Source organism: Penaeus japonicus, unplaced genomic scaffold (genome assembly GCF_977035675.1).
Source record: "Penaeus japonicus unplaced genomic scaffold, GWHDUDI00000001_assembly GWHDUDI00000023, whole genome shotgun sequence".
In the NCBI taxonomy this organism is placed as follows: Eukaryota; Metazoa; Arthropoda; class Malacostraca; order Decapoda; family Penaeidae; genus Penaeus; species Penaeus japonicus.
Genome location: NW_028234425.1, coordinates 1730176 through 1747675, shown reverse-complemented (window position 1 = coordinate 1747675; position 17500 = coordinate 1730176). Strand labels below are relative to the sequence as shown.

The window sequence follows — 17500 nt, the reverse complement described above, 5'->3', positions numbered from 1 at the left end:
TAATCTCCTATAGGTTTTCTTCCTCTAAAGCAACACTCAGTAATTTCAGTTCCTGTGTAATTTCAACCACTGTGCCATAAAAGTTTTACCCCTTTATAATTCTAACTCGTGTACCACAAGTAGCAGGCTATTTCTGACATTATTTGAGAACTGACAAATACCTTAACAAGATGAAAAGCTTATACAGAAATAAATAAAATATGAAGTAAAATATATCTATCAAAATAAATAGGAATACAAATAGATTTTAAAGTAAAGAATGTATAACTAAATAAATATAAATAAATAATAAATAACCACATTAATAACAAAGACACAAATTATTTACAAGTATATAAAATATAAATCAATACATATACATTTAAATAAAACTTAGGTTAATCAAACAATTAGGCAAGAGAAGGAAGAAAAAGAGAAAATAAAACACATAAACAACTAGACAAAGCGCCTCCAATGAATGAGTAAGCGAGCAAGCCAGACTGGTCATCTGACAACTGGCCTACCTGGCATGATGGAAGAGCCCGGCTCATTCTCTGGCAGGGAGAGCTCTCCCAAGCCACAGCGAGGGCCGGAGCCGAGGAAGCGGATGTCGTTGGCAATTTTCATGATGGAACAGGCGATGACGTTGAGGGCGCCCGAGACCTCCACCATGGCATCATGGGCAGCCAGGGCCTCAAACTTGTTGGGGGCTGTCTCGAAGGGTAGGCCAGTCAGCTGGGAAACCTTTAGGGGCAGGGGAGTGATTTAAGGTCATTAGAATTTGGAAGATTTTGTGGAATTCCTTGAGAGAGAGAAATACTGTTATTCCAAGTCCAGAATCTGTGTGTTGTTCTACATTCTGTCTAGCCAAGAATAATCTCCTGTTCTACATCACGTAAGAAAAAATATATCACCTTAGAGTACCTCTTGTATCCCTTCAAAGAATGAACATCGCTAACAAGCCAACAACAGAAGCCTACCTTGGAGGCCACCTTCTCCGCGAACCCAATCCTGGTATTGAGTCCTGTGCCCACAGCAGTTCCTCCAGCAGCCAGCATGTAGACACGTGGGAGGCAGGCCTTCACGCGCTGAATGCCAAATTCGATCTGCTGCGCGTAGCCACTGAACTCTTGGCCGAGAGTCAGGGGCGTAGCGTCCTAAAAGCAGACAACTCAAATGCATCACATGACTCAACATATCAAGTGCTCTCTCAGTGTGTAATGCTCAGATGCATTCAAAATGAAATGAACATGATATACAATCAAGCTTACAGATTTTCTGCCTTATACTTTCGCTCACACTAGTTCCTTCATTCACCTTCTTCCATCTCCTCCCTTCCTACAGCCCTCTCTCCCCTCTCTCACCTCCATATCACTTAACAAAGAATAAATGGGACCGAGTCTCCACTATGTGCCATCTCCGTACCTGGGTGTGAGTGCGGCCAATCTTGATGATATCTGCGTATTCCTTGGCCTTCGCGTCCAGGGCTTTGTGTAAGGCTTCAAGGCCAGGAAGGAGGGTGTTGTGGATCTCGACTGCGGTTGCAATGTGCATGGCAGTTGGGTATGTGTCGTTTGAACTCTGTCAATAAATATATAGGTAGAATGTGAAAAAAATGATAATAAAAGAAAAAAAATATCCAAAGAAATGTTTATAACAATAACAATAACAATATCATAACAATAGAAATAACAATAACAATCAAACATAATAAAAATAATTACAATACTAGTTATGACAACACAATTACAAAAAAAAAAAAAAAAATTATAAATCACACAAAAAACAAATAAAAAACCTGCACAAAACCTCACCTGGCTCTTGTTCACGTGGTCATTGGGGTGAACAGGCGACTTTGACCCTAGCTCTCCACCCATCAGTTCAATGGCGCGGTTGGCAATTACTTCGTTGGTGTTCATGTTGGATTGCGTACCGGACCCCTTGGGGAGACAAAAAGAAATACAAATGTGAAAAAGCAGAAGAGATGAGGGATGGATCACTGCTCATTACCGACTCGATAAATCGATCAAATGTTCTCTCAGTTTCCTTGTCGCTTGGTGGATTCTCAAGAAGTTGAATTAACATCGCCCAAGATGCAGTGGCTTTTGGGAATTTCACACACAAACAACATAAAATTGCTTTTCCTAGTTCCTTGTCAGTTGCACTCATCTAAGAATAAAAGAGGAAAAAGAAAAGGAGCAAGAGGACAATGAGTACAAAAGCAATAAGAGGAAGGGGAGAAAGAGAAAGGTAAGGAAGAAGAGCAAGATGAAACAGAGGAAAGCATAGGAGAAGAGTAAGAAGAGTAAGAAGAGTAAAAGGAGGAAGACGAGGAAGAGGCAGGCAGGCAACAACAATGAAGAGAAAAATGGTAAATTAGAAAATTTAACAAAATAAAAGAAAAATCCAGGTATGAACAAGAAATACTTCAAAACCAATAAACCTCACGGTCTGCCAAATGACGAGAGGGAAGTGCTCTCCATACAGTTCTCCGCTGATCACCTCGTCCGCTGCCTTGGAAATGGCCTCAGCTACCTTGGGGTCCAGGCCATACTCCTTGTTGACCTCCGCTGCTGCCTTCTTCAGCACTCCGAAGGCCTTGATCACCGGCAGCTGCAGAAGAGAGAGAAGAGGAGGGGAGGGTTAGAGAGACAGTTGGTGAGACAAGGCAAGTGGCAATAACTCAGAAGGGAAAGTGACATGTGGGACTAAAAGACTTGAAAAAACAAGAAATAAATGCTAGTTCAGGGCGAGGGTTAAAAAAGCAAACAAGAAGTCTGAAAGTTAAGGCAGGCAAAAATAAATTCAACCTATCAACTTCTGCTACTCAATAAATCCCTTCCATCCTCCTTGCTCATGGGGGAGGGGGAGGGGGAGGGGGAGGGGGAGGAGGGAGAGGAAGAGGAGGAGGGAGAGGAAGAGGAGGAGGAGGGGGAGGAGGAGGAGGAGAGGGAGAGGAGAGGAGGAGAGGGAGAGGAGAGGAGGGAGTGGAGGAGGAGGAGGAGGAGGAGGAAGAGGGGAGGAGGAGGAGGAGGAGGAGGATGAAGGAGGAAGAGGAGGAGGAGGAGGAGGAGGAGAGGAAGAGGAGGAGGAGGGGAGGGGAGAAGAGAGAGAAGAGGAAGTGGAGGAGGAGGAGAGGAGGAGGAGGAGAAGATCACCCTAAACCTCTGTTTTCTATAATCTATTTGAAAAGGCATAGACACATCCAGATGAAAGATGGGATTTGCCACAACTATCCACTGCATTACATAACTTCCTATCTCACCCAAGCTTAAAGGAAAACCTCAATGGTTAGATAAGCTTACACACAGCTTTTTGCAGTATTACTAATAAAAATAACTGCATCATAAAATAAAATATGCTAAAAGCAGCTGATCCAAGATGTTACATGCATTATATTCTGAAAAAAACACTTTTGAACCTACCAATGCTACTTATTGATCCTACAAAGAAATGTGATGATTCAAGCTCTTTCTTATAGTCATAAAGACGTAAGAGGTGCAAGATACTGCCCACAGAGGTTAAGGGTAGCACTCCCTTCGTGTACCCTGTTAAATGAAGAAACCATACATGGTGCAGCTTTTCAAAATAAAAAACACACTCTAATCATTCACAACCTCCCATCACCCCAAAAAGCAAAACTACCTAAATGAACACTAACCGGCATTCGTTCGGTCTCTCCGCCAATGGGGAAGAAGTTCATGACTGATCGTACAGTCTGAGCCCCATAGTACCTTGCTGTTTGGGGCACCTCCAGCTCCCCAAAGGTATTCGCGTTCTTTCCTGATGCCAATCTTTGCCGCTCTGAAATACATTAGTGAGTTTATTTATACATTCTTGTGATGTATTTTTTTTTTCATAATACCTAAACCATCTTATTTTGGTATATCATATATCCATAACATACAAGTCTGTTTAACAAACAAATATCTGACCATTATTTAATTCTTACAAATTAGAAAACGGCCCAAAAGAGGTATGCAACTGGGCCACTTATACACCAAAAGGTAAGACTTAGGCCCATTTACACGAACAGAATTTACTGTATGAGTACTCTTGTACAGCCTTATCAAAGGAGTCATTTATAACCCTATGATGATAGGTGTCAGCTAAATGCCCGATGACGGAGGCAATGGGTGGATTTGGAAAACACACACACCAGTGTGACGTTCCCTAGAAGCAATATTGCATAGGCCCCCGGCGTAGGGGGTCCCAATTTATCCGCCAGGCCCGCCCTCGGGATTGGGGTTAACCATGAAACTGGGTGACATGTGTGATGGGTCTATAAAATAAACATCAGATTTCACTACTACATGACGGAAGGGATAATGTGCAGCATTTTTGTTTTTTTAACAATGCATCAAGTCTCCTAATTCAAGAGCAGTTTGGCCACACTTTACCAGGCAGTTTACAATAATAGGAGTTAGAAAAATTCAAAGAATGGGTTAATAGGTCCAAGGAAATGGCAAAACTATGGATGACAATGAAAGAATTCAATAGGCCTGTCCAAACCATCAGTTGAAATCCAGAATTACTAAAAAAGTCATAGAAAATTTACCATATGGTTTGGCAACATCAATTCATCTGATACTTTGGGCCATGTGAGATTGACTGTTAAAAGTTATGCCTACGCAACTTTCTTGCGAGTAGCAAGGGGTTTTCACAATGATATAGAGGCAATGTTGGCACATGACAACAGCAATGCTCAATTTCTAGAGCGAGTGTGGACAGGGGGGGGGGGGGGGGGGGGGGGGGGGGGGGGGGGGGGGGGGGGGGGGGGGGGGGGGGGGGGGGGGGGGGGGGGGGGGGGGGGGGGGGGGGGGGGGGGGGGGGGGGGGGGGGGGGGGGGGGGGGGGGGGAGGGAGAGGAGGAGGAGGGAGAGGGAGAGGAGGAGGAGGAGGGAGAGGAGGAGGAGGAAGAGGAGGAGGAGGGAGGAGGAGGAGGAGGGGGAGGAGGGGGAGGAGGAGGAGCGGGGAGAGGAGGGTGGAGGAGGAGGAGGGAGAGAAGAGGAGAGAGGGAGAGAGGAGTGGAGAAGGCAAGGGAAGTAGAGGGAAGTGAGTGGAGAGTGAAAGAAGGAAGAGGAAGAGGAGGGGAAGGAAGAGGAAGGAGGAGGAGGAGGGAGAGGAAGAGGAGGAGGAGAAGGGAGAGGAGGAGGAGGAGGGAGAGGAAGAGGAGGAGGGAGGGGGAGGAGGAGGAGGAGGGAGAGGAGGAGGAGGAGGGAGAGGAAGAGGAGGAGGGAGAGGAGGAGGAGGAGGGAGAGGAAGAGGAGGAGGGAGAGGAAGAGGAGGAGGAGGAGGGAGAGGAGGAGGGGGAGGGAGAGGAGGAGGAGGAGGGAGAGGAAGAGGAGGAGGGAGAGGAGGAGGAGGAGGAGGAGGAAGAGGAGGAGGGAGAGGAGGAGGAGGAGGGGGAGGAGGGGAGGAGGAGGGAGGGAGAGGAGGAGGGAGAGGGAGAGGGAGGAGGGAGGAGGGAGAGGAAGAGGAAGAAGGAGGGGAGGAGGGAGGGAAGGGAGGAAGGGAAGAGGAGGGAGAGGAAGAGGAAGAGGAAGAGGAAGAGGAGGAGGGAGAGGAAGAGGAGGAGGGAGAGGAAGAGGAGGAGGGAGAGGAAGAGGAGGAGGGAGAGGAAGAGGAGGAGGGAGAGGAAGAGGAAGAGGGAGAGGAAGAGGAGGAGGGAGAGGAGGAGGAGGAGGGAGAGGAAAAGGAAGAGGAGGAGGAGGAGGGAGAGGAAGAGGAGGAGGAGGAGGGAGAGGAAGAGGAAGGGGAGGAGGAGGAGGGAGAGGAAGAGGAAGGGAGGAGGAGGAGGAGAGGAAGAGAAGAGGGGAGGAGGAGGGAGAGGAGGAGGGAAGAGGAGAGAGGAGAGGAGGAAGAGGAGGGGAGGAGGGAGAGGAAGGAGGAGGAGGGGAGGAGAGGAGAGGAGGAGAGGAAGAGGAAGAGGGAGAGGAGGAGGAGGAGGAGGAGGAGAGGAGGAGGGGAGGGAGGAGGAGGAGGAGGGGAGGAGAGGAGGAGGAGAGGAAGAGGAAGAGGAGGAGGGGAGGGAGAGGGAGAGGAAGAGGAAGAGGAGGAGGGAGAGGAAGAGGAGGGAGAGGAGGAGGAAGAGGAAGAGGAGGAGGGGGAGGAAGAGGAAGAGGAGAGGAGGAGGGAGAGGAAGAGGAGGAGGGAGAGGAAGAGGAGGAGGAGAGGAAGAGGAGAAGGGAGAGGAAGGGGAGAGGAAGAGGAGGGGGAGGAGGAGGAGGAGGGAGAGGAAGAGGAGGGGGAGGAGGAGGAGGAGGGAGAGGAGGGGGAGGAGGAGGGAGAGGAAGAGGAGGGGGAGGAGGAGGGAGAGGAAGAGGAGGGGGAGGAGGAGGGAGAGGAAGAGGAGGGGGAGGAGGAGGGAGAGGAAGAGGAGGGGGAGGAGGAGGGAGAGGAAGAGGAGGGGGAGGAGGGGGAGGAGGTAGTAGGGGGGAGGTAGGAGAGGAAGAGGGGGGGGGAGGAGGGAGGGAAGAGGAGGGGGAGGAGGAGGAGGGAGAGGAGGTGGGGGAGGGGGAGAGGAAGAGGAGGGGGGAGGAGGAGGGGAGGGGGGTAGTGAGGAGGAGGAGGTGGGTGGGAGAGGAGGAGGGGAGGATGAGAGTGAGGAGTGAGGAGGTGGAGTAGAGTGAGGAGGTGGGGAGGAGAGGGAGAGGAGGGAGCGAGGAGATGGGAGGAGAGGAGGGGAGGTGGAGAGAGGATGGAGGGAGGAGTGGTAGGGAAGAGAGGGGAGGAGGGAGGGAGTAGGAAGAGGAGGTGGAGAGATGGAGGGGAGAGGAAGGGTGGAGGTGGAGAGGAGAGGATGTATGTGAGGTGATGAGGTATAGGTTGGAGAGGAAGAGGTGGGAGGTGAGAGGAAGAGGAGGAGGGGGAGAGGAAGAGGGGAGGAGGTGGAGAGGAGGATGGGATATGATGTTGAGGTGTGAGGGAGGAGTGGAGGAGGAGGGAGAGGAAGGAGGGAGGAGGGAGAGGAAGAGGATGGGGAGTGGAGGGAGAGGGGAGTGAGGGAGAGGAGTGAGGGTGGAGAGGAGTGGAGGAGGGAGGGAAGAGGAGGAGGAGGAGGAGGGAGGAGGGAAGAGGAGGAAGGAGAAGGAGAGGAGGAGGAGGAGGGAGGAGAGGAAGAGAGAGGAGGGGAGGGAAGAGGAAGAGGAGGAGGAGGGAGGAAGGAGGGAGGAGGAGGGAAGAGGAGAGGAAGAGAGAGGAGAGGAAGGAAGAGGAAGGAGGAGGGAGGAGGAGGGAGAGGAAGAGGAAGAGGAGGAGGAGGGAGAGGAAGAGGAGGAGGAGGGAGAGGAAGAGGAAGAGGAGGAGGAGGGAGAGGAAGAGGAGGAGGAGGGAGAGGAAGAGGAAGAGGAGGAGGAGGAGGGAGAGGAAGAGGAAGAGGAGGAGGAGGAGGGAGAGGAGGAAGGAGAGGAAGAGGAGGAGGAGGAGGGAGAGGAGAGAGGGAAGGAGAGAGGAGGAGAGGAGGAGGAGGAGAGAGGAGAGAGGAGGAGGAAGAGGAGGGGAGGAGGGAGAGGAAGAGGAGGAGGGGAGAGGAGAGGAAGAGGAGGAGGGAAGAGGAGGAGGGGAGAGGAAGAGGAGGAGGGGAGAGGAAGAGGATGAGTGGGGAAGAAGAGGAGGAGGGAAGAGGAAGAGGAGGAGGAGGAGAGAGGAAGAGGAGGAAGGAAGGAGGCAGGAGGAGGAGGAGAAGAGAGGAGGAGGAGGGGAGGAGGAGGGAAAGAGGAAAGAGGAGGAGGAGAGAGGAAGAGGAGGGAGAGGAAGAGGAGGAGGGAGAGGAAGAGGAGGAGGGAGAGGAAGAGGAGGAGGAGGAGGGAGAGGAAGAGGAAGAGGAGGAGGAGGGAGAGGAAGAGGAGGAGGAGGGAGAGGAAGAGGAGGAGGAGGGAGAGGGAGAGGAAGAGGAGGAGGAGGGAGAGGAAGAGGAGGAGGAGGAGGAGGAGGAGGAGGAGGGAGAGGAAGAGGAGGAGGAGGAGGAGGAGGAGGGGGAGGGAGAGGAAGAGGAGGAGGAGGAGGAGGAGGAGGAGGGAGAGGAGGAGGAGGAGGAGGAGGAGGGGAGGAAATGGAAGGAGGGAAGGAGAGGAAGAGGAGGAGGAGGAGGGAGAGGAAGAGGAAGAGGAGGAGGAGGAGGGAGAGGAAGAGGAAGAGGAGGAGGAGGAGGGAGAGGAAGAGGAAGAGGAGGAGGAGGAGGGAGAGGAAGAGGAAGAGGAGGAGGGAGAGGAAGAGGAGGAGGAGGAGGGAGAGGAGGAGGAGGAGGGAGAGGAGGAGGAGGAGGGAGAGGAAGAGGAGGAGGGAGAGGAGGAGGAGGAGGGAGAGGAGGAGGAGGAGGGAGAGGAAGAGGAGGAGGGAGAGGAAGAGGAGGAGGGAGAGGAGGAGGAGGAGGGAGAGGGAGAGGAGGAGGAGGAGGGAGAGGGAGGAAGAGGAGGAGGGAGAGGAAGAGGAAGAGGGAGAGGAAGAGGAAGAGGAGGAGGGAGAGGAAGAGGGGGAGGGAGAGGAAGAGGAGGAGGGAGAGGAAGAGGGGGAGGGAGAGGAAGAGGAGGAGGGAGAGGAAGAGGAAGAGGAGGAGGGAGAGGAAGAGGAGGAGGGAGAGGAAGAGGAAGAGGAGGAGGGAGAGGAAGAGGAGGAGGGAGAGGAAGAGGAGGAGGGAGAGGAGGAGGAGGAGGAGGGAGAGGAGGAAGGATGAGGGACGAGGGAGGGAGGGGAGGGGAGGGAGGAGGGGAGGCAGAGGACGGGAAGGGGGGAGAAGAGGAAGAGGAGGAGGGAGGAGGAAGAGGAAGAGGGGGAGGGAGAGGAAGAGGAGGAGGGAGAGGGAAGAGGAAGAGGGGGAGGGAGAGGAAGAGGAGGAGGGAGAGAGGGGGAGGAAGAGGGGGAGGGGGAGGGGGAGGAAGAGGAGGAGGGAGAGGAAGAGGAGAGGAGGAGAGGAGGAGAGGAGAGGAGGGAGAGGAGGAGGAGAGGAGGAAGGAAAGAGGAGGAGGAGGAGGAGGAGTAGGGAGAGGAGAAGAGGAAGGAGAGTGGAGGAGGAGGAGGGAGAGAGGAGGAGGAGGAGGGAGAGGAGGAGGAGGAGGAGGAGGGAGAGGAGGAGGAGGAGGAGAGGAGGAGGAGGAGGAGGGAGAGGAGGAGGAGGAGGAGGAGGAGGAGGAGGAGGAGGGAGAGGAGGAGGAGGAGGAGGAGGAGGAGGAGGAGAAGAAGATCACCCTAATCTATGTTTCTATAATCTATTTGAAAAGGCATAGACACATCCAGATGAAAGATGGATTTGCTCAACTATCCACTGCATTACATAACTTCCTATCTCACCCAAGCTAAAGGAAAACCTCAAATGGTTAGATAAGCTTACACAAAGCTTTTGCAGTATTACTAATAAAAATAACTGCATCATATAATAAAATATGCTAAAAGCACTGATCCAAGACCTGTTACATGCATTATATTCTGGAAAAAAACACTTTTGAACCTACCATGCTACTTATTGATCCTACAAGAAATGTGATGATTCAAGCTACTATAGTCATAAAGACGTAAGAGGTGGCAAGATACTGCCCCACAGAGTAAGGGTAGCACTCCCTTCTTGTACCCTGTTAAATGGAAGGGTAAACCATAATGGTGCAGTTTTCAAATTAAAAAACACACTCTAATCATCACAACCTCCCATCACCCCAAAAAGCCAAACTACCTAAATGACACTAACCGGCATTCGTTCAGTCTCTCCGCCAATGGGGAAGTTCATGACTGATCGTACAGTCTGAGCCCCATAGTACTTGCTGTTGGGCACCTCCAGCTCCCCAAAGGTATCGCGTTCTTTCCTGATGCCATCTTTGCCGCTCTGAAATACATTAGTGTGTTTATTTATACATTCTTGTGATGTATTTTTTTTTTCATAATACCTAAACCATTCTTATTTGGTATATCTTATATCCTAACATACAAGGTCTGTTAAACAAATATCTGACATTATTTAATTCTTACAAATTAGAAACGGCCAAGAGGTAAGAACTGGGCCACTTATACACCAAAAGGTAAGACTTAGGCCATTTACACGAACAGAATTTACTGTAAGAGTACTCTTTTACAGCCTTATCAAAGGAGTCATTTATTAACCCTATGATGATGGTGTCAGCTAAATGCCCAATGACGGGGCAACACACCAGTGTGACGTTCCCGATGCAATATTGCATAGGCCCGGCGTAGGGGGGTTCCCAATTATCGCCAGGCCCGTCGGGAATGGGTTAACATGAAACTGGTGAGCATGTGTGATGGGCTAACATCAGATTTCACTACTACATGACGGAAGGATAATGTGCAGCATAACTGCATCAAGTCTCTAAGTTCAAGCAGTTTGCACACTTTACCAGGCTTTTACAATAATAGGAGTTAGAAAAATTAAAGAATGGGTTAATAGGTCCAAGAAATGGCAAAACTATGGATGACAATGAAAGAATTCCAATAGGCTGTCAAACCATCAGTTGAACATCCAGAACATTACTAAAGTCATAGAAATTACCAATGGTTTGGCACACATCAATTCATCTGATACTTTGGCCATGAGCAGATTGACTGTAAAAGTTATGCCTAAGCAACTTTCTTGCGAGTAGCAAGGGTTTTACAATGATACTACGCAGGATATGTTGGCACATGACAACAGCAATCTCAATTTCTTAGACACTGTGGTCACCAGTGAGGAATCCTGACTAGGATTACGATTCCGAAAACAAGGCTCAGTGGTCCCTTGTGTATAATAGTTATGCATTTCAGGACCAAACTATTTAATAGTAGTATTACCAAGAGGCTCTCTACTATCTTCATGATGTAGTCTGGCATAGGAGACAGAATTTGTGGCCATCACAACACTACCCCAGCCCATTCTTCACCTGACCTCTTGGTTCACCAGGCACCCTACGTTCTAGACATAAGCTCTCATGATTTCTGGCTGTTCCCGTGCCTGAAGATACCAATGAAAGGGTCCCGGTTTGAGAGCCAAGAAGCCTTATAATAGAATTCAGAAAAGCATTTGCTGGTCAATTCAGAACAAGAGTAAATGAGATAAATAAATATAAATGAGACTAAATCTTAAACTCAAATGCTCACTTTTTTTCTCGTCTAAAGTCAAATACTTTTTGAACAGACCTCATATACAGCAAACACAATCACATATGCGAAATATAATAACAAAAAAGTTACATAAATACCAATAAAAATAATTTCAGATGAATGTGTCAACCGAACTCCCTTGATGCAAAAGACTGATCCAGTCTTCTAAACTATTTCTCCTTTGTCTTTCGCTACAGCTAATTCTCGTGCAAGAGTGCCGTCACAGAAAAGCATGTGTGAAGATCATATTAAAAAAATAAAGAGACACTACTCTCTGTCTATGCAATAGAAATCTTAGTAGAAGTGAGGAAAAAATGCATATATTTGCCAAGGGAAATCACTTGTAGAAGTGGGGGTGAAATTTTAATAAGATTTCTGAAAATCTGCTTAAATCTACTATTGCCTAAAAAATATACATACTTTCCATGCTAAACAAGGGTTTCTATCTACAAATCAATGTACAATTGATTTTTTAATATCTACTTCTGCAACTTCATGATTCCATACATTTGCAGACTACAAAGCAGCCTTAAACAAAAACTGGCATCTACTAAAGTTATGAGAAAAAAAAAAATGGTAGAAAAAGGATTCTAAAATATACTGCAATCAAGATTACAGAAATAGCCAAACACAGCTTAAGCAAAAATACCACGAAAATTATTCTTCAGCTGTGGTCCCATGATGATTCAGTCTATAATTATAAAACTGTTAATCACAGTTCCTTGTAAGGAAAAATTTCCATACAAACATCTTGAAATGTTGTAGAATTTAAAACATTTAAAAAAAAAAAAATTAACAAATAACCTAGAAATATTTTGTCTGCTTAACCCACTCACGCCGGATGACGTGCTGACACGTTTCGTGGTTTTCGCGTCAGACGCCGCCGACGAGATATCTGGCCAAGGCCGGCACTCGGGGAGAGCGAGTGGGCGGCCCGTGCGCCCGAGAATCTCGAAGCGTTCGGATGATGCGTTCGAAAACCTCGGTATAGCGACCGTGCAAAGCCGGAATGGCCCCGGCGTGAATGGGTTAAACACTAAATACAAGCAATAACATCATGCAAAATATAGAGAACAACAAAGTTGAATCCTAGCAAAAAATGTCAGCTGATAAAAGCTCAATAATTCTCCAGCCATTTCCCAAAATAATAGGCAATAAATCCCCACTGCAAAGGAGGAGTGAACTGAAAAACAGGAAGCACCGAGACAAGGCCAGAAAAAGATGCATTACATCTGAAAAACCTTATCTCTTACCTTCTTTATCTTCAAATTTCCTATCTTTGTCCTCTGGTGAAAGAATGGTAGAATAAAACAGTGGTTAATCAAATGTCTAGTGTTCTAACTAAGAGGAAAGATTTCTTAAAAAGCTTACACTTTAAGAGAATTCATGAATACTTTTAAAGAAGTGTATAAAAAAAGGTATAAAAAAAAATCTTACTTAATTGCTCTTTCCTCTAAGTTTCTTGCTACTTGAGATAAAATCCTACATCTAGAAATAATACCATGGCTTTAACTCAGTGGTCCCCAACTAATACCTTCTAGGAATGTATCACAAAACTCTCAGAAATTCTACGAAATATCTAGGATTCACTCATATATAAGACCCAAGCATACAATCTAAATCTTTTAAATATCAAACTTTTATAATGCACTGCAGAGTTGCCAGTGTAATGTAGTATAGTGTAACCACTGGTGTATTTACAGCAGTATTGCAAGTTCTACTTTTCATATATCCCCTTCCAGTCAGGCATCCACCATGCAGGTCATCCTGATTTCAACGCTCGTACTCGGCAACATGATCGTGTTTTTCTCTCGATTACTCTAAATACACACAACAGTGCAAATAAGATTATATAATTACAAACAAAGATAGTAGCTACTGATTTTTGACTGAATCAACCTGCATAGCCCCAACTCATGAAAATATCTTGTAATGATATAAATCAGAGTCTATGGTAATATCTCCCCTTTGGTAAAATCTTTCTATTTTGTGCTACTGACCAACATGCCAAACATTTGAATCTAAAAATATGCAGAAAATTTCAACCAAACAGTTTCCTACCAATTTGAAGCATGGTAATTCCGAATATCAAAAATCCGTCATGTCATACTTTACAGAACTATTCAATTAACAGAAAATGCGACACAAAATAGTCCCACTGCCGGCAGCACTTTAAACAATAGTCACTCCCCCTACCGCCCTCAATAATCGTACCGGTACCACTACCACTGCTCCTTTAAAAGTACTGCTCTCCCAACTCTGCCTTTACGTAATGACGATGGTGAATGAGGCTCATAACCTGCAAGAAGTTGGGGACCACGGATGTATGCCACAACAGTAACACTAACTAATCAAAATTCTAAGAAACATCTAAATAACACATATGAGATAACTACAATGTATGTCCAATCTAACTGAACACTAGAATGACACAAATCTTTAGATGTTTAGAACCAATTTTTTACATTTCCTACTGGAAAATTAAGTCGTAAACCAAAGAAATTTTAAACATATTTATGGATACTATCAACTTTTAGTAACCCATCATCAGATAATTTAAATTTTTCCTGACATCTGAATTTTTTTCATTTACAGCTCTTGTCAGATCTCTCTTTTTTTTTCTTTTTTTTTGACTAGCAAATGGATAATCAAAATTATCCAAACCATCAATAACAATTCTCTCTCAAAATGGATAACCATTTTGCTTCCGAGTCGAGAAAAGACTTATCTAAGAGGTACTTCAGCACAAATTTTGAGAGAACAGGAAGATAGAATAAAAGACAAACTGGAAAAACAGTTAATTGTGATAATGAAGAAAAGCTATGACTGAGAATTAATAACTTAAAAAGGCAATTTCACATAGAATTATGAAAGTGCAACATCAAACACAATCCGAACATCTCTTCCACTGTTCAAATGACCCATTCTCATTCATGTGTTTCCTGCAAGAAAAGGGTAAGTTCAGTGTTGCTTTTTCTCCAACAGCCTTAAAAAAACGGGGATGTAAATTAAAAAGACAAACCTTCTGTAAAGGACGAGGGATTAGTAGTGGACAACTATACACTCCTATATTAAACACATACTGGTGAAGGATATAGCCTACCATTTTTTCAGTGCTGTGAACTCCTTGGGAATTTCAAAGGAGAATTCTAGCTTCCTTGTGCAAGCTCCTGATTTTTGTTTGTTTGTCTTTTTAGGGGGGGGGGGGTAATGATAGAATCACAGCTGTTGAAAAAATGAAAATTAAATCTCTAGCATTGTGGGATATGTTTTCCTTTTTTTTTAACTGTCATGAACCAAGAGAAAAAAAATGGTATACATTGTCTTTATAAACATATCTTGTCTTGTTTCCATGAGTAGATTTCCATGCTCCACTTTTCCCTACACCTATAAGAGCATACCATAAAAAAAATGAAAATTAATGTAAAATAATTCTGTTTTTTTTTAATGGTGCCTTAATTATGTCCAAGAGCCGCTAGACGTGTACTTCAGAGTGAAACAAATCATAAAATCAAGAAATAGCATGATAGATATAGAATCAAAATATTAGCAGAATACAAGTTTCACCAGATGCAGGGCAAAAAATATATCAGAATCCTAATGAAATGCACTGTGGATATGCACCACAAGCTCCCTCTACAATTTTGACAAATTTAAATCAAAAATTCACTTCTGCTCCCTTTCGTGATTTTCCTTCTCTTTTCTTTAAAACAAATTTTATGCAAGGCTCCACAGTGCAGTCATAAAGCAGGGATCTCAAAAGTTCAGTCGACTTAATGCCTACCTGAATCAGTAGACCTTCCGGAAAAGGCCGTCGAAGCTGCATTAAATTGAAAAATTGAAACGGTTAAAGGACTAAATTCCCAAGCAGTGGAAAATGAGTTGATACAACATCACTTCAGATACCATATGGAATATCAAGTACAAAATCCTAAAGACCTTACTTTAACAACATTACTATTTGTCATGGTTATCATATTCACCAGCACTATCACCATTTGGCTTTCAATTTCATAATCAGGATAATAATAAAGTCAATGAAATGATAATTATACACAAAGGTGCTGAATCCTTTTCTTGGTCATCGTCAATTGCGTCATACTATCATCGTAAAAATCTATAGTCTGTCTATTTATCCTACGTCATTGATCCTGTTATCAATTACACACAAGAAGATGAATGGAAACTACCCAACTCTACTGATAAAGTGGGAGGAAACTCACAATATACAAAAGTATTCAACTGGAAGAAGAGGCAGTATTTAGACTTTAAAGGAGCTACCCATGATGGACGTCAGTCTAGTGATGACTACTGTAGGCACAGGCAGACCTCTCCTATTCGGTACTATTACTTTTTTACGCTTTATGACCTTTCCCTATAGTGAAACAACAATTAAATTATAGGATTTAGAACGAGAAATATTGGTATGTCATACTTTTCATGTAACAAATCTACCATATTATTATAGATCTTAAATTTTATGCATCTTATATAAAAAATAATTTTGAAATGAATGTCGAGATATATCATACAATGTTTGTAGCCCAAAGTGAAAGTATAATAATAACAAAACTATTAAGATCAAAGTGCAATTTTCTACACCCTGTCTTTCCTTTTCGATGAATTTCTATGAATAGCATGTGTTTTGTATCTAAAGCCACTTAGATTCTTGCAAATATCAGTGATAGAATGTTTGCAACCTTACACCCAGTTCCTTATCCGACACTAAGACCCAAGGGAGGTCTTCAAATTCCTCCTTCCTAGATCATACATGTCGGAGGGTTGTTGGCCTTTGCCGGCACGTCGACAGGTGCAGCGGCCTGAGTGCTCGGGGGGAAAAAAAAAGACCGACGCTCCGACGGCTTGTAAACGTTCACCTTGATCTCGCGCGTCTTTTGCAAATAATTTAGACTATCCTCAGCCTTAACCCTCCAATAAAATCTCATGCTCAAAGTAAATATTTTCTTCACTTGAGGAAGACTTGAACTTTTTGCTGGAACTAATAAATTAATCTTGTGTTAACTTTACTCCTTTAACTGATGTTCCCCGGTGTGTTGAAGGCTAAGGTAATTTTTGCGTGTCTTTTTCTAAACGTAAATAATTAGTAGAATAATGCACTGGAAATCAAACTTGATTCACAATTAATTAAACATTATTTCGGTAAATTTTCCGAATAACGCCGCGTCGCTAAATACCACAAAAGTGGTATTGATGTATTCCTCTCAACCTCTACTATTCATATATAGTGAAATTAATGAGCGCTTGCACCCCTGAAGCCCACAATCTGGGTCCCGATAGTAGGGGAGGGCATGAAGTAGATCAGGGAAATTGCGGGGTAAAATATGAATTCCGGCCATATTTCGTATGCAAAATCTTAACCAATTACCTACCTACCTAACTTTGCTTAGGTTTGAAGTTTGCCCTAGGACCCCCCCCCCCCCTTTTTAAGGCACTTCGTGCTACTTCGGTATCACGAAAACCTTAACCCAACTACCTACCTCACTTTCCCTAGTTTTGAAGTCAGTCTTTGCGAAGAGGGAGCTATGCCCCCCTGTGGATCTCCCCTATTCAGGGCACTTCGTGATACTTATGATGCGTAATTAGTCCTGTAGATGAAAATGCCGCGACACGGATAACCCTCACACTTCGCCATGATGACAACAACTGAGTCTTCTTCTCATATATTCCTCAGGATAGGAAACTAGGACCGATGATGACGCGACCACTCAATAGAGGGCACTATAATTATACTGTAAATAATGGGGAATATTGCGCCATCTGTTGAGAGAACATAACAGCACATGCAGGTAATTCCTTGGGGGTTTCCAATCCACAGCTTGCTACTATCCGTAAATACGTAAACACAGCCATGTTTGAATTTCAGGGCGAGGATGGTGGATTCGGGATATCTTGCCCAAGGTATGTTGCACGAAGTGCCCTAAAAAGGGGGGTCCAGGGGGGGGCGAAGCCCCCCTTTGGCTAGGGATTAATTCAAAACTAGGCAAAGTTAGGTAGGTCATTGGGTTAAGGTTTTGCAAGCGAAATATGCCCCGAAGTAGGACAAGGTAGCACAAAGTGCCTTAAAAAAAGAGACCCAGATTGTGGGCTTCAGGGGTGCAAGCGCTCATTAATTTCACTATATATGAATAGTAGAGGTTGAGAGGAATCCATCAATACCACTTTTGTGGTATTTAGCGACGCGGCGTTATTCGGAAAATTTACCATTATTTCAAAACCAGTTCAAGAAATGGGAAGAAGTGCTTAGCAACACACCACACCTACAAAAAGGCATACGCTTCTACATCAAAAGAAATCTTCTCGCCAAAAGCCTCATAAATACACACAAAACTGAAAGAACACAAGAGCTACTGGTGTTAGAGCTAAAATACGCAATTCCGAGGTTGAGGAGGGAATTTCAGACAGCACTTTCCAACACTACTTTT

General features: G+C 45.4%; 1 protein-coding gene across 4 annotated transcripts in view; it reads right to left on the bottom strand.

Annotated features, from left to right (window-relative positions):
• The window catches only part of LOC122245849 (fumarate hydratase, mitochondrial), a 20320-nt gene that overhangs the window by 2393 nt on the left and 427 nt on the right, over window positions 1–17500 (bottom strand). Inside the window, exons 2-8 of one of the 4 annotated variants that reach the window (XM_043003878.2) lie at window positions 12311–12343; window positions 9658–9792; window positions 2428–2592; window positions 1794–1919; window positions 1405–1560; window positions 960–1136; window positions 504–723 (exon numbers count right to left, since the gene is read on the bottom strand). In XM_043003878.2, the coding sequence (XP_042859812.1) occupies window positions 504–723; window positions 960–1136; window positions 1405–1560; window positions 1794–1919; window positions 2428–2592; window positions 9658–9792; window positions 12311–12343 (1012 nt within the window). Of the gene's footprint in view, window positions 1–503; window positions 724–959; window positions 1137–1404; window positions 1561–1793; window positions 1920–2427; window positions 2593–3640; window positions 3779–9657; window positions 9793–12310; window positions 12344–14160; window positions 14264–17500 lie in introns of those variants that run through there. The other 3 variants (XM_043003884.2, XM_043003879.2, XM_086550013.1) reach the window with 3 other exon arrangements.